The sequence below is a fragment of the Crassostrea angulata genome, chromosome 5 (assembly GCF_025612915.1).
Source record: "Crassostrea angulata isolate pt1a10 chromosome 5, ASM2561291v2, whole genome shotgun sequence".
NCBI lineage: Eukaryota > Metazoa > Mollusca > Bivalvia > Ostreida > Ostreidae > Magallana > Magallana angulata.
The window spans coordinates 38,156,073-38,171,559 of NC_069115.1; the positions used below are offsets into that span (position 1 = coordinate 38,156,073).

The following is a 15,487-nucleotide window of genomic DNA, read 5'->3' on the forward strand; positions in this document are numbered from 1 at the left end:
GAAGATCAACTTATAGCAGAGAGAGAGAGAGAGAGAGAGAGAGAGAGAGAGAGAGAGAGAGAGAGAGAGAGAGATTTAATTCATGTAGTGGGGTAGGGTCGTTTATTTGAGCTTGTTCGCAATTTTCACTACCTATTTTAATTCATTCCTTTCTCTTAATCAGTGATTAAAAATATATTTACATGTAGAATTTAAATAATCAAATAGCGAATAAAGAACCTATGTTAATTATACGTACACCAGTTTTGTAATTATCGGAAAGTTGTAGAGGAGCAAAGTGAATCGTAAAGTTGTTGAGGAGCAGAGTGCACGTGGACCGTAAATCCTTGGCTAGATAGAATAATAATTGCATGATTTTTTTTTTAAATTCTATTTCTTTTGAAACATGTTCTATGCAATAAATCAAACCTGCCCGCGTCAGATAATTCAAGATTCGACAATCTCCTTCCGGAATAAACTGGAGCTTCCAAATTTGATCTGACCTACATGTAGTTGTTCTGATAATTCTTTAAGAGAGAGAGAGAGAGAGAGAGAGAGAGAGAGAGAGAGAGAGAGAGAGAGAGAGATGGGTTAAAAATACTATGATCCGGTGCAATATGAATGTATAGTGTTAGCACAAATTGTGACTCGCTTTTGTGACCCATGGAAAATGCACAAGTCTGTATTTGTTTAACAACATTCATTCTCAAACACTAATTCGCGAGGTCGGGGGTTGATGATACATGTGCAAGCGTCTTGGAACCGTTCTTCTCCAAAAGCCGTATGATTAAACATGGCCAAGATAACAATTAAAACATATTTTGATAAAATAGACAGTTATTCATTAGTAATGTCTATAGTTACTAGTGAGTGCATATGTCAGTTTAAGTCACTCAACGCTAGTGACAGGGAAAACGGTGTCAAATACAAGGAGAAGATTTCACACGGTGAAACTTTTCTCAGCATCTTTCCTAATTAACACAAATTCTGAAATATATTTAATAAAAACATAACTTGAATTAGATACATTTTGAACATTGGTAGTTATGTGACAGACATATGCCCATATTCACACCTGTGTCTTAGGTAAGGTAGATTTAAGGAGTTAGCCTAGTGCAGGTAAACTGTTTTTAAATCCCATTTGAGCTGAGTTCACTTTGAACTCATCTGTGTTTCACACTTAAAATAAAACTTGTTTTACCTGAACCTCTCTTTTGTTTGCTTTATTAATTTGGTATTGCATGTACAATAGCTGTGAAGAAAGGTCCAAATTTTACGGAACTCGAAAAGTGTATACCCTTATTGATTTAGTAGGGTAAAAAAAAGGATATAATTGAAAACAAAGCTACTGATGCTAAAATGATCCAGGAGAAAAATTTGAATGGGAAAACTTATTACTGAATATGCCTTATTAGAAACATTCTGATGGCCTGTCTCCCCTGATTGGGACGTTGTGGTACTGGGACTGGAACGATGGGGTCATTGATATCAGCATCGTCATTGAATGGCAAACGACCATTCCACTTTCTACGCATGTTGTATAATATTACACGTGACACTATTACATGTAGTACAGTTTGAAGTTTTAGGCTGAGCTTTATTCTGAGGCAGGGAAACATTCTTTTTAAAATTCCAAAGGCATTTTCACTTTTAACACGAGAATGACAGTGTGCAATGTTAAAAACTATTTCAGGTCTAGTGTTACAATGTAATAACGGTGTTATTAAATATTGTCGAAGCGGATATCCATTGTCAACCAATAATATTCCGTCTATCTCGTGTCTCTTAAACGAGGCGCAAAGATTCTGCTATCATGGGTGCTGCCTGGCCATCTAGCTACAATGTTTGTGAAATTACACTCGTGATCACATATAGCTTGCACATTAATAGAAAAGATTCCTTTTCTATTTCTGTAAACTTTTGAATTTCTACCTCTAGGGGACTGAATTGATATGCGGGTACAATCGATTGCACCAACTACTCCGGGAATTCTTCCAATGTCCATGAAACCCCTCTGTACCTGAAGTAGGTTGTTACCTTGAGGACACTGAATAACTTCCCTTGATGCCAAAGCATGGGAAACTCTTTTAACAACCCTACTTATTGTTGACTGTGAAATCCCAAATAAATCCCCACTCACTTGCTGAAATGCTCCTGTAGCAAAAAATCTTAACGTTATCAAAAGCTGGTTGAGGGGTGAACCTCTGATTTGGTTCTAGATCATTCGAAGCATGTCCATTATAAGGAGAGTGTCACGTTTACAAAAACGGAATCTCACCAAAAAAATCTTCATCATAAAAAAGAAATGGATCTAATCTATCACGGATAGTTCTTGGTCGTCTAACAAACAGTTGGTCAATACGTTCAAGCATTTCTACCCCATCTATGTGGTCTTCCATAGTTAGAATAATACTATCTTTCTCATTTAAACCTACCCAAGACCAGGTTTAGGTTTACCCTAATTTCTGAGAAGAGCTCACTCCTGAGAAGCAGGTATGAAACAGATTTAAAATATGTGAGTCCTTCTTACAGCTAAACCTGGTTTAAACATAGGTATGAATGTGGGCAATAATCTGTTTACACTGTAAACCTAGTCTGTCTTATCTTCAAATTAAATTACTTTTAAACATAAGTTTAATATGTAGGCCTGTCTTCCCAATATACCCCAAAAACCATGGTATTTTGACACAGATATCATTTGGGGTAGGTCTAAGTTGATTGGTTCTTGCTCACGTTTTCACTACTGTTGAGGTCACGAACAAACTAAAGCGCAATTTAAAACCCCCAGCGTAACAAAAACAACGACCCACCTCTTTCAAAGATGCAGGCCTTTTAAAAATAAACTACGGTCAATTGTAAGTTTAGTCAGGTGTACTAGATCTCAGGAAGTTGCTCCTAAATTGGTCCGGGAATGCGGAAAACAATGTATAAATACGGAGTTTTAGTGATCAACTTTCTCCTTGTAACAGGTAAGTTTACCTTGCGTGTTGATATTTTTAACCTATTTAGCTGGTGTCTTGGGGTAATTTTGTTATTGTCGTCGTGGGATGGGATGGTTCATTAACTGTGACATGAATATACAGTGTATAGTCGGGTATAATGTCTGCTGGTACAAAAAAATTAGCATAAAGTAAAAACAGATTATTCCGCCGATAAAATTATACGGGGATAAATTTCTGTGAATTATCATCTACGTCATTTAAAAATGTTAAGATATATAACTTATTGTATAAAGAGCAGATTTAAAAAAAGTTAGGATATATAGACATAAACAGATATAAAGAAGTGGTTGTGATCACGAATTGAATCCGACATTCATCTCTCTCTCTCTCTCTCTCTCTCTCTCTCTCTCTCTCTCTCTCAAGTACAACTCTTTCCTTGCTACTCTCTCAGCATTAAATTACGTCGTTTAAATACAGAGAGAGAGAGAGAGAGAGAGAGAGAGAGAGAGAGAGAGAGAGAGAGAGAGAGAGAGAGAGAGAATCATGTCTTTTGTGTTCCACTATAAACTTTGTACTCTGTAATAGTTAGGGTTTTGATATTAACACATTTTAATTAGATGTTTACCATGTGGATCGCTATCACAATGGTCGGGGATTCGTGTACGTATATAATTATAGAATATACGTTCCAGTAAACACGTATATTATTTACCCTTTAAAGTTCACCATTTATTTCAGTATAATTAGGCTACATACTAACAGCAAGGCGTGAGGCGTTTTTACTGCCTGCATGATCCAATATATCTGATATTTCTTGCCTTCATGCCATAATTGATGCAAATATCTACAATAAAAACTTCTTTTTTAAATTCATTTTTATTTCACGATTCTCTAGCTCTTTACATATTATACATATTGTAATTTGACGTCAATTTTGTCCTGCATTTAAAAAGAACCCTTTTAAATAATTTTGAAAAAAAAATTCTAACCTTGCTTATAGTGCAGAGAGAATCCACTAATCTATAGAGGGGGCCAGGAAATCCCTCTCCCTCTTTGAAAAGTTTAACTTATAAGTCACCATTATGACAGTAAACAGGTAAAGTTAAAATTTACCAAAAATAGGCCGATGATATCTCCCCACCCCACCCCGTGCATAAAAAATTAATATATGATCTTCTCACCCTCCCCCAACGGAAAAATCGAGATCTGGCCATGGAGAGTACATGTATATATACATAAAAAAAGATTCAGAGACTTATGCATATTATATTGCTGTCTTTTACCCCCCCCCCCTTTTTTTTTGGGGGGGGGGTGTAGTGTAAGACTGCTTCAATAAGAAAAAGCAGCTCGTTATTTCAGAAGAATCTTCTATTTCTCTTGCTATATCCATAAGCATGAATTATATATACTCTTAACATAAATAACAAACACATAATCTTTTATGTACAAAAATCAATCTTAAAATAGTACGACTTTTTAATAAATGGTCTAAACCCAAATGGGCCTTTTTTCAATGTTTAACAACCCTTGGAAAAAATTCCATCCAACTTGTGGGAATTTTTTTAAATGATAATACTCCACAAACACCATAGTTTGTATTAGAATTTTCCTTAGAATTCGTACAGCTTGTCGATAAAATTACAAAAGCACTTGCACTTAAGGAAGAAATATTTTTTATTTACAATATCACACCAGTTTATTCTTTACAACGTTACAATTGATGATGTCTTGAGCGACCTCATGCTGTCTTTACCATAATACAGAGCTAAAGAATGCCTGAATGGGTGCATTGATTGTAAGATTTGTTTCATAAGGCTTCGTGCAATATCGATATTTATGATAAAGGAGTTGCCCAACTTGATTAATTTAAAAAAAAAATATGATTGTGAATATGAAAAATGATTAGTTTTGAAAAAAGCGAATAAAAAATATCTTTTTTCATGAAAAAGAATTCGGAAGGATTTAAAAGAAGGAAAAAGACTGCAATGACATTAAGATGTGTTAACAGGAACATCAAGCTAAATTTTATTTTGATATTACTTTGTAGAATCGCCGAACAGAAGTTTTACTTAAATCCTACTAATAAATCTCACTTGTAGATCAATATGTATACGATACATGATGGCCATCATAAACCAAAGTTTATTCATTATTTCACTCCCTGTATTATGAAACTGTTATAGAGAAGGCCAAAAAAATTACTAGACGCCACATTAGGAGAAAGAAATAAATTAAAATAGATACTGAAAATTGCGAGCTGAATAAACGACTCTCTCTCTCTCTCTCTCTCTCTCTCTCTCTCTCTCTCTGTAATCTATGACCTAGATTATACGAATATAGGTACATATATACCTAGATTCTAGGTATATGTGTACCTATATTCGTATATTTGGTACAAAAACACCGTAATTCGTAATCACCAAAGTGTATAGATTTGATTAAATTTATTTAGAAATACATTGTCAGGACCATTATTTAAACAATAAAATGCTTTCTTTGGTGATTCTTGTGGGTTATGAAGGTAGCGATCACTGCAGAAAAGATTAACAATTTACAGGAAATAATTGCAAGCACATTCTTACAGTGCTTATAAATGGAGCTACGTCAATGGGGCCATCTTAAACCAAAATTTATTCATTAATTCACTCACAGAAACAATTATAAAGGAGGCCAAAAATTTACCAGACGTCATATTGTTATGTATTAAATTACCAATGTTATATGTCCCTTAAATTAATAAGTAGCGTCATATATATAATTATTTATATATATATATATATATATATATATATATATATATATATATATATATATATATATATATATATATATATATATATATATATATATATATATATATATATATAAAACTTGACAAATTGCCACGATCGACTATATATACAACTCTCTTAAAAGTACATTTAGGCACAAACAAGTAACTATATGCATTGAAACACATTTTTCTGGTCACTTCAAAAAGTACATTTAGTTATAAAGTGTATATATGTATGCAAATACATTGAAAGGGTCAATAATGTGTGGTCAATGAATTGCTTTGGGGTTCATTGAAAAGTAGGTTTCCTTCAACGGTAACCCTGATGTAGTAAATACTAGGGGAGAGACCTGTACCCACTCTACAAACATGATCATAAATTACACGTAGTGGCCTTCGGTCACGTGCGCAACGTAGAAGGAGAAAATCAAAACGTACAATAGGGACAGCAACTTGAAGTATGTTTTTGACAGATTAGACTGGATAATAAATATTCATTTTGTTGACTCGTGAGAATTGAAGAGTTTTATAATAGCGTTTTGACATGCAATTGCAAAAGTCGATCGATAAAAATAAGAAACTAAAACTAAAAAAACTCTGCTCTTCACTTGGTTGTTTGATTGATCGAAATATAGATAAATAAATCCACTTTATTGATGTAATTGATAGATACCCGCGCTCTTTTCATCCAGGTAGAGACCGCCATTCTCTTTAATATTATACGAATTTTTTTTCAATGGAAGGAAAATATTTTTTCCACATGAAGTTTGGCTCTCTTCACTTACTCAAGGTTAAACTCCTTTGGAAAATGTACCAAAACAGTGGCGCCGGAAGCAAATTGAAAGTGAGGGGCTTGACTCTTCCTCAGAAATCTTGACAAATCATAATTCCATAAATCATGAAAATCCTAATCCGTGGGGGTGGGAGGGGGGGGGTATACCATAGTTCCAAAAAAAATTCTTACCTACCAACATTTTTCTTCTTCCCCATATCATGAAATTCCTAATGGGGGGGGGGGGGGGGGCTAGTATACATGTACCCATGACTCCAACTTCTTAATATTTTAATCTTTTCAAGCAAGATAAATTTCAGATCAATTATGTTTGCTGCGAGAAAAAGTGTGTATGGGTGGGGGGGGGGGGGGGGGGGGGGGCTGAACCCTCTATTAAGCTATGTGCCTAATGGTAAGGTCTAACTTTGCAAAAAAAAGTGGGGGGGGGGGCAATTAAGCCCCCCTAGCCCCCCCGGTTCCGACGCCTGTGCAAAATATTAATCATGTACATGTATATCCTAGAAAGAAAATTTACCTAAAAACTATCATTTTCAAACGCACTTTTCAGAGAACCTCAGTTGATCTTCCAAAAATGAATTCATAGCATTTAAGTACATCAATTTATCAGGAATATCTTAAAGTTCAAATTTCTTTCACTGATTCGAAACTAAATACACATAGACGTTAAGATGCAATTTCATGAATGTTAAATTCACATCTGGTGGAGATAACCCTTTTGTGAGTTTTTTTAAAAGGTTTGTAAAGGGTTACGGCCTAGGAGGAATTCTTTTGCTATAATGGCGTATTCTCTTTTAAATGGGTAAACATCTGATTTATACAGTAACTCTATTTCAGTAACTAAAATAAATATTTCTAGCTATGTACACATTTGATATGGAAAGTGCAACTCTATTTAAATAGAGTTACATGTATAAGGATATTTTTGTTTTGAAAATTTTAAAATGTTCGGTAGTTTAGGCTTCTTTTGATATGGAAAGTGCAACTCTATTTAAATAGAGTTATGAGGACATTTTTTATTTTAGAAATTTTAAAATTAAATTGATTAGTGGTTTAGGTTTCAGCTTTACCAAATTACAAAAAGAAAATCCTTTTCAGACGTTCATATAAAAACGTGTAAACGCTGATATGCTGTAAATTTTCGATGATCATCTGTCTATATCGATCAACCCAATACCTTCGCTTGGCCTTGTTTGATATCAATGCCAGCTTTGGACCTCATAAATTACCGTAAGTTGGTGACCAAGCTAGACTATTGGGTACCTGTTCTGCGTTCCGAAGGACGACCACCAAAACACTTTACATGTGAATTACTTTTTTAAAGTACAGATAATATATTGTTAGAGAAAGGTCAAGTGGATAAAATGAGAACACTGATTGAATTGAGTAAACCAAAATATGAAGGTCTCATGTTTTTGCTCACCCTGAAGATTTTCTAGTATGTATATATATGAAGTCGAATAAACTTTGTAAGCTGATGATTTTTCAGTCTTTATATATTTATTTGTTGCACTTATGTACATGAAGTTTGTTTCGAACTGCTCCATTCCTACCATCCAATCTAGATCAAGTCGCATACTTCGCTCTCTTTGAAGTCAAGAGTTTATCTTTTCTAGGCCATTAAAACCATAATTCTTTCGGTCTTTTTTTGACAGACACAAACAATGGCAAAAGAGTTATAAGCAAGCATTTACTTTTTAAACTACAGGTCGTTATGTCAACCTAATAAGTGAAGACGCTCAATATATTGTTTTATTGTGAAGTCAGTGATTATTTTTTTTTCTATTTCATTTGCAGTCGTTTGATATAAGTTTTGTTTTCTTGTGAAGTCATTAAATAATTTTTCTTGTTTTAAATTTATTCGCTCGATAAGTTCAGCTTTATTGTGTAGTCATTAGATAAGTTTTTGATTTAATTTTTGTCGCTCAATACAATAAGTTTTATTGTATTGTGTTGCCATTGAATAAGTTTTTTTTGATTTTATTGTAGTTGCTCAATATAAGTTTTGTTTTAATTGTGTAGTCAGTGATTAAGTTTTTTGGTTTTATTTTGTAGTGACCGTAGGTGATCCGGACGTATTTCCGAGCGACGAAGATTGCTCCTTCGTAAACTGTAGGAGCAACCATACAAACCATACATGCTGTTCTAATGATGCTCACAAACCTGTCGTCGACGATACTTCCATGTATGTATATAATACATTGGAGAGAGAGAGAGAGAGAGAGAGAGAGAGAGAGAGAGAGAGAGAGAGAGAGAGCGAGAGCAAACCACGCATTCTAAATCTCCGCCATACATCATTCACCTACCAGATATTTATAACCTAAATATTATTTATCTTGTACTATGTACACACTCTTGAAAATCAAAGGAACAAAGGAATAAGATCATTTTGTATTTTCATAACACATCTCTCTTTTGCGTAAAATCAATCCCAAGAAATCAACAAATGGGAGCTTCGAACTAGAATAATAGTACCCTTATTATCATGGTTGTTTCCTCGTCTAATACATGGTGTGGAGAGAGAGAGAGAGAGAGAGAGAGAGAGAGAGAGAGAGAGAGAGATTCAAACATTCTTTTGAAATTAAATATTGTTTATCATTCTGGACTCATTTTACTGGGGTTTATAAATTACTCAAATGTGTAGAAGAAAGGTATGTCCTCACAGTATATATTAAGGTCACCACGCTTTATGAATTGGGTTAACAATAATCCCATTCTTTCAACAACAAAAATTAATTATTTGTAAATATTATATAGCAAAATTGAAACCGGCATACGAACTACACTAGTTTCAACTAAATAACAATGAAAATGATAACCAGTATCTTACAGCAAAGGAAAGTTGAAAAAACAAACTGAGCATAATATTGCAAAAAATTAATTAATAGACATACATTCGTTACTTTTACTCGTTCTCTCTAATTCGAAAACCTATGAATGCAACAATAAAAAAAATTAAATCATCTTTCAGAGCGAGCACCACCGCCGCCATTTTCTTTGTTGCTGTGATCGGCTCTTTGTTGACCGTGATCTGTATGATGTTTTTCTGCATGAACTGTGAAAAGATGTGCAACCGTCTCTACAAAAAAGGGCATGCATCAGGTAGTATTTTATATTATCATACTTTCATGTTAAATACTGAAATCTGATTGGTTTAGACGCAGTTGATAATCCGTTCTATTACCCTCAGCGTTAGCAACACGCTTGGCAACGGGTAACACGCTTCGCGTCGGTTGACAATAGTGTTCTCAGGATGTCAAATTCAACTGTTACCCTCCCAATCAGGCACTATTTATATTTAAATTAACGTGTATCGTCTACCTAATAATGTGTGCCATGAGGATTTTTTCTTAAATTAAAAGTACTTTGGTTTCACCACTATCTGTCAACACCAATTTTCGTGAATTTACTCAAAATTACAGTTTCAAGCTGTGGACGGATCATCGGATCATCTTATCGGTTCAAGTTATCAAATCTGCATTATAATGAAAATTTAATTTATAGTGGATAAACGCAATAACGAAATCGGTATTCAACAAATATTGATGAATTCATATCATACCATTCATTTGTAAAAACTGGAATAATATATATAAGTACACATTATTGTATTAAGGTAAACTATGCCACCGTATAAACCTTTACAAATTTGCTTTTATTAATTTATGAGTTACCAAAAGAAATATGAATAATTATTATCGATAATTAACTTCAGCATACCTTGCAAAAGCAACGTGAAACAGAACATGCATGATTATTTAGCATTAATTGCGGTGGAAATGGTTTCTTTTAATTTACATGTATAAGTCAGAGTTCATGTATCTTTGATCAGAACTGAATTTGACCCATCTTATCCAATATTTATACTAAATCGCTTAATATTTATCCATCATTTTTTGATCTGTTGATAGTAATGATTCCGTATTAATTTCTTTTTATAGCTTGTCCCAAAATATTAAGCAGTACATTTTGATCATTTTTAATAAAGATATACACATATTTGTGAAAGAAGTTTAATTGAAATTGATAAAAGGGAAATTATCAAAGTTAATTTCATTCACACATTATCATTTTTCACTCGGAAAAATTCACAATTCACAAGATTTGATTTCTTACGGAGATTTGAAATGGGCAATGTTGACTTCTTTTCTCCATTTGGAAGGCACTCAGGATACCTCATACAAGTTTTTAACGTTATCATCCGGGTGTGTTGCAATTAAAATAATCCTCATAGCCTCGCATTATTTAGACATGTATTAAAAGCTGGTATTAAGCAAGAGGGGCGTTTTAACGTAGAAATCTTGAAAAAAAAAATCAAAGTTTAGAATCAACATCGTTTGAACCCTGATCTATTTAAAAATGTTGACAATTTTAATTTTAATTCCCATTTTAAAAACAAAATGAGAATCGAGGATATCTTCAGACAGAGTATAAAGCAACAAATGGAAATGTCTCACCTTGATCTATATGTACAATCTCTTTATTTCAGGTCAAAGGTCATCAGTTGACACTGTATCTGCCGCAGTGCAAACGAACTCTGAGGCCTCTCCGCCTCCATATGCTGTCCTGGATCTGTATCAGTGTCCGTGTACTTTAATGGAGGACGGCGTCGTGTTTGAAATGCACATTCCAAGATGTCCGTCGTATGTCAAAGACCCCCCTAATTACCTGGACGCGATACAGAGTGACGAAGTTACGGTGACAGTACAAAACGAGACTGAGGAAAATGATACAGCGATCGAATTTTCAGTAGATTCGAGTGCTGTTGCGTGATATTTGCAAGGAAAAGCTGTCAGTAATTTTTTGATAATTATATTTTTTTTAATTTTAAATTTAATTATTTTTTTTCAATGTCTATCTGACACTATCTTTTGTTGGCCACATGTATATTATTTTTGATATTGTTGTTTGTTTTTCCCTCCTTGAAAATGCTAATATTCATTTTTTCAATGAATTTTCTTTTTATATCATTCATTACTGAATTGCTTACTTTTAAAAAATCCTATATTCAAAATCCGAGATTTTTTCATGACTGCACGTGCATGTATATCGTTCTGATATTAATGCCTTTGATACGAAACACGGATGCTGATGTTGTTCTCATTTTCATATGTTGGTTGATACCATATCATCAACTTTTTATTCAGGGTAAATTAATCTATTTCTTGAATACCGGTACATTGTGTACATGTACATAGAATTGTCATTATATGGTATAATAAACATGTAAATACTGGAAGAACATTTTTTTGGAATTTGTTATAATACTCATTCTTAATGAATGGAACGTAGTTTAGAATGTTATTTTATATTACCGAATTTTATATGCATACTGTAAAGCTATCCTTCGTTTAACAAGGGTTTTATAAGGTACGATTATTTTACATGTCAAATATCATGCACACATATATTTTTATACATGTATATAGATGTTAAAATGATTGTGTTTTTGTACGAAAAATTGACACAGCGTGAGTGTATTAAAATATAGTAAATTCATAGCATGTTCATAATTATGCGAATATTTCTATGATACATGTAAATGCCTTTACAACTTTGCCTTGATGGGTGTGCAATGATACGTCATTTTATCAGATTAAATCTACTATTCATGTATATATTATATGCCGAGGAGAAGCTAGTTACACGAATGTATAAGTACTTATCTGTTTGAAAATTAATAGCAATCGCAATGTTCACAAAGAGTTATGAATGTTAGTTACTCAGGAGTGTACATTTACATGTCAGAACATATTAACTATTTTTGCCCATGTCTGTTGATGTGAATAAATAGTTGAACCAAAAAACTACCGGTATATCTTGAGAAGTTTTTGTGTGTGTCTAAGCAGTGCACTTTACAGTCATTTCAATTTTTAAATCATATTGTGTTCATTACATACGTATACATAAACTTATATTTAATTTTTGGGAGTTGATTTTAATCAACTCTCATATGTACTTACTCTGGCAAACCGAAAGTGAAACAGTGTTTGGACCTAAGCACAAATCATCACCGCTGACAAGACTAAGGTCTTGAAAATAATAGAAAAAAAATTCGATGTAATGTATGCTGAAGCATTGTTTTTCAAGGAAACTTATCTATAAACACTTTGAAAATAGTCAAATTTTTAATACTACGAACAAATTAGATATTTTTGTAGTCTCATGTATTCCTACGCCAGAGTTAATATAGTCTCGTTCAACCAGACGCTCGGCTGTCTCCGTAAATCTGCGACAAGCAGAGAGGGGGCTCTCTTGCTTGTCGGATATTTACGAAGACAGTCGAGCGTACGTCTAGTTAAATGAGACTAGAGTTCGATTTCAATAGTGCTTGGATCCATACAACTCATAGAATTGTTTTGATAACTAATACATACTAGTAGTTGAAATCTATCTTTAAATATTACACAACATGATTCATATGGGGTTTCTCGAAATTCTTGTCGGAAAAGTCTAAAAATTCATTTTATAAAAAGTGCGTATTCAAATACAAACTAGAAACTAATTGCCATGCAAGACTAATTGATTTTAAAATAAATGATAATCCATAAAATCAACTCCCGTCAGTACTTCAGTACTTTGATTCCAATTCTCTTCATAAAAAATTAAGTGCTTACCTTCGTTTCACTAAGTTTTAGTTATTGTTACGAACACAATTGGATCAATCTATTTTCGGTCTCTCACCCCTGAAATAGAAGAAAAAAAAAACAATGAATAATTAATAAAATTAAGAAATGATTGATTCATACAATAATTTCCGGATTCGTGTGTGTGTGATTGTATCCCTAACAGACGATAACATTGCTTGTGTATGACGGTGACGAGAAACAAGATAAGAAACAATAAAAATGTCTCGTACATGTACATAAAAAATATTACAGTCTTTGTTTGTATAAGTTTTTTCCCATTTGAACCAACAATTGTTTTTTCTTATGGAACAAATTTTTTTTTTTATTATATAATATCTTTAAGCTCGCTCATCCTTTCGTGAGACAATTTCCCACTGCATGGTGGTATTTGTCGGACATCGCCGGAAACGCACGGTCGGTCTCAATAAGAGAAGCGAGACCGACCGTGGGTGTCCGACGATGTCGGTTTGATTGAAAATGGTTTCTCGAAAACAAATCAAAAAAAAAAAATTGCTCCACGTTATTCCGAAATTTTGATTCATGTATATTGGATTGTCCACTATTTTCTTAACCCCCCCCCCCCCCCCTTGAAAACTTTTACAAAACACTTGCATAATGACTATTTAATTAAAATTTATGCGTTATTGCTTCGATAATTTTTAAATATCAGCAGCAACATTTTGATGATATTAGAGATTTTTTCAACAGTTGACAGTTGCAATGGGAAGATTAATTTACACAGATGGTAAATACAATGCAAGGTCTTGAAGTCAGTTTGACAGTTCCCAAGATCAAATATGGTCACCGCTTATTTAGGCTGATTACATGTCTCCCATTTTCCGAAACAATTTGCGTTTTAGGCTATAAATACATCAACAATGACTTGCTGGATCGGCATCAAGCAAGCGTTTTTGCAGCCAAGACGATTTGAACCTTCGACCTTACAACCAAATCCGGTACAGGTCTATTTACATATGAAACTGTCCTGAACTTTGATTACTTACTCGGAGGTGACACGGTAAGTGTTTATCATCACATCAGAAGGAAAACGTGCAAATTGTAAATACCTCCCATAATTCATATCCATGTTTTCTGGATCTTATACGTCACGTGATCATCGAATTAGTGCTTGAACCAATGACAATTGAAGGGATAACTAGAATATATTAACGTTAAATTATTTACTGTAATTTCATTGTTAATATTGTATACCCTGAAGTTTTTTTTAAAAAATACTATGACATATTGACTAAATTATACTGCATTAATCTACCAGGAACGATCTATGAACAAACATTTAATTAGAATGAAATTAATTTTTTTAAAGTATGGTTAAATCTATTGATTTACAGGAACATTTCGGTTCATAACGATTCTCAATTACACAGAGTTAAGTGTATGCAATACAGCACAGACATTAAGGTATACAGGTAATTAAATAATTTTCTTTAAATCTCTAAATATTAAAATGGGCTTCAGAACAAAAGCTCATCGCCTTATTTGCACTTCTAACTGCATATATACATTGTTTAGGGTTTTTTTTCTGTCTAATTGTACAAATAAATGGATTTGTCTTTAAAAGGAATTATTGTTAAACTCAGACATTATAAGACGTAAATATAATGTAAGGTGAGAAAAAAAACCATGATACTTATAGAGCTCTCATTTGTTGAATAATTAGGATTGCTTTTATGCAACTTTTAGGGAGATATCTTATGACAATAAAAGATTATTTTATTCCTTTGATTTTCATGACCATTTACATTAATACATATACAAAATAAGTAATTTTTGGGTTTTAAATATCTTATAGTTAAATGTAATATGCTAAATAAAGTGATATCAAAGAAGCGTATAGATTAAGAATAAAGGTTTTGTAATCTCTCTCTCTCTCTCTCTCTCTCTCTCTCTCTCTCTCTCTCTCTCTCTCTCTCTCTCTGTTGCTAAGAATAACCGTAATACAAATTTTCACAATCATTTCCTGTAATTTGCCACTATATCGGACAAATTTCCAATTAGTCTACAACCTCTACTAAAACCAAGTGCATTACTATGAAATAAGTACGTTTATACATGGATCTATAATGTATTTTATTTTCATTATATAGGTCCGATACCCTTTCTTATAATGGCTCGGTCTTCGTGGTGCTTGGTTTTTGGTTAACAAAATTACCCAAATAAGGTTTAAAGACATGCATTTAGTATTTATATAACGTTCATACAACAGGTGCACATTTTCATAACACTGCCGAAAATCCAAAATATGCCTTACACGTTCTTTCTTAACACAATAAAACGCACTTTCTTTCTCACATAATAAGAGCCGCGCCTTTTTTTCGCGGCGTGCGACCAACGGAGTAACCGCATGTGTTAT

General features: G+C 33.3%; 1 protein-coding gene across 1 annotated transcript; it reads left to right on the plus strand.

Annotated features, from left to right (window-relative positions):
- The first annotated feature begins 2,734 nt into the window (after window positions 1–2,734).
- On the plus strand, window positions 2,735–12,149 carry LOC128186082 (uncharacterized). Its single transcript, XM_052855810.1, has 4 exons — window positions 2,735–2,948; window positions 8,540–8,669; window positions 9,456–9,586; window positions 10,974–12,149. Exons 1-4 carry the CDS (start codon window positions 2,891–2,893, stop codon window positions 11,255–11,257), a joined length of 603 nt encoding a protein of 200 aa, XP_052711770.1. The 5' UTR covers window positions 2,735–2,890; the 3' UTR covers window positions 11,258–12,149.
- Window positions 12,150–15,487: the final 3,338 nt, after the last annotated feature.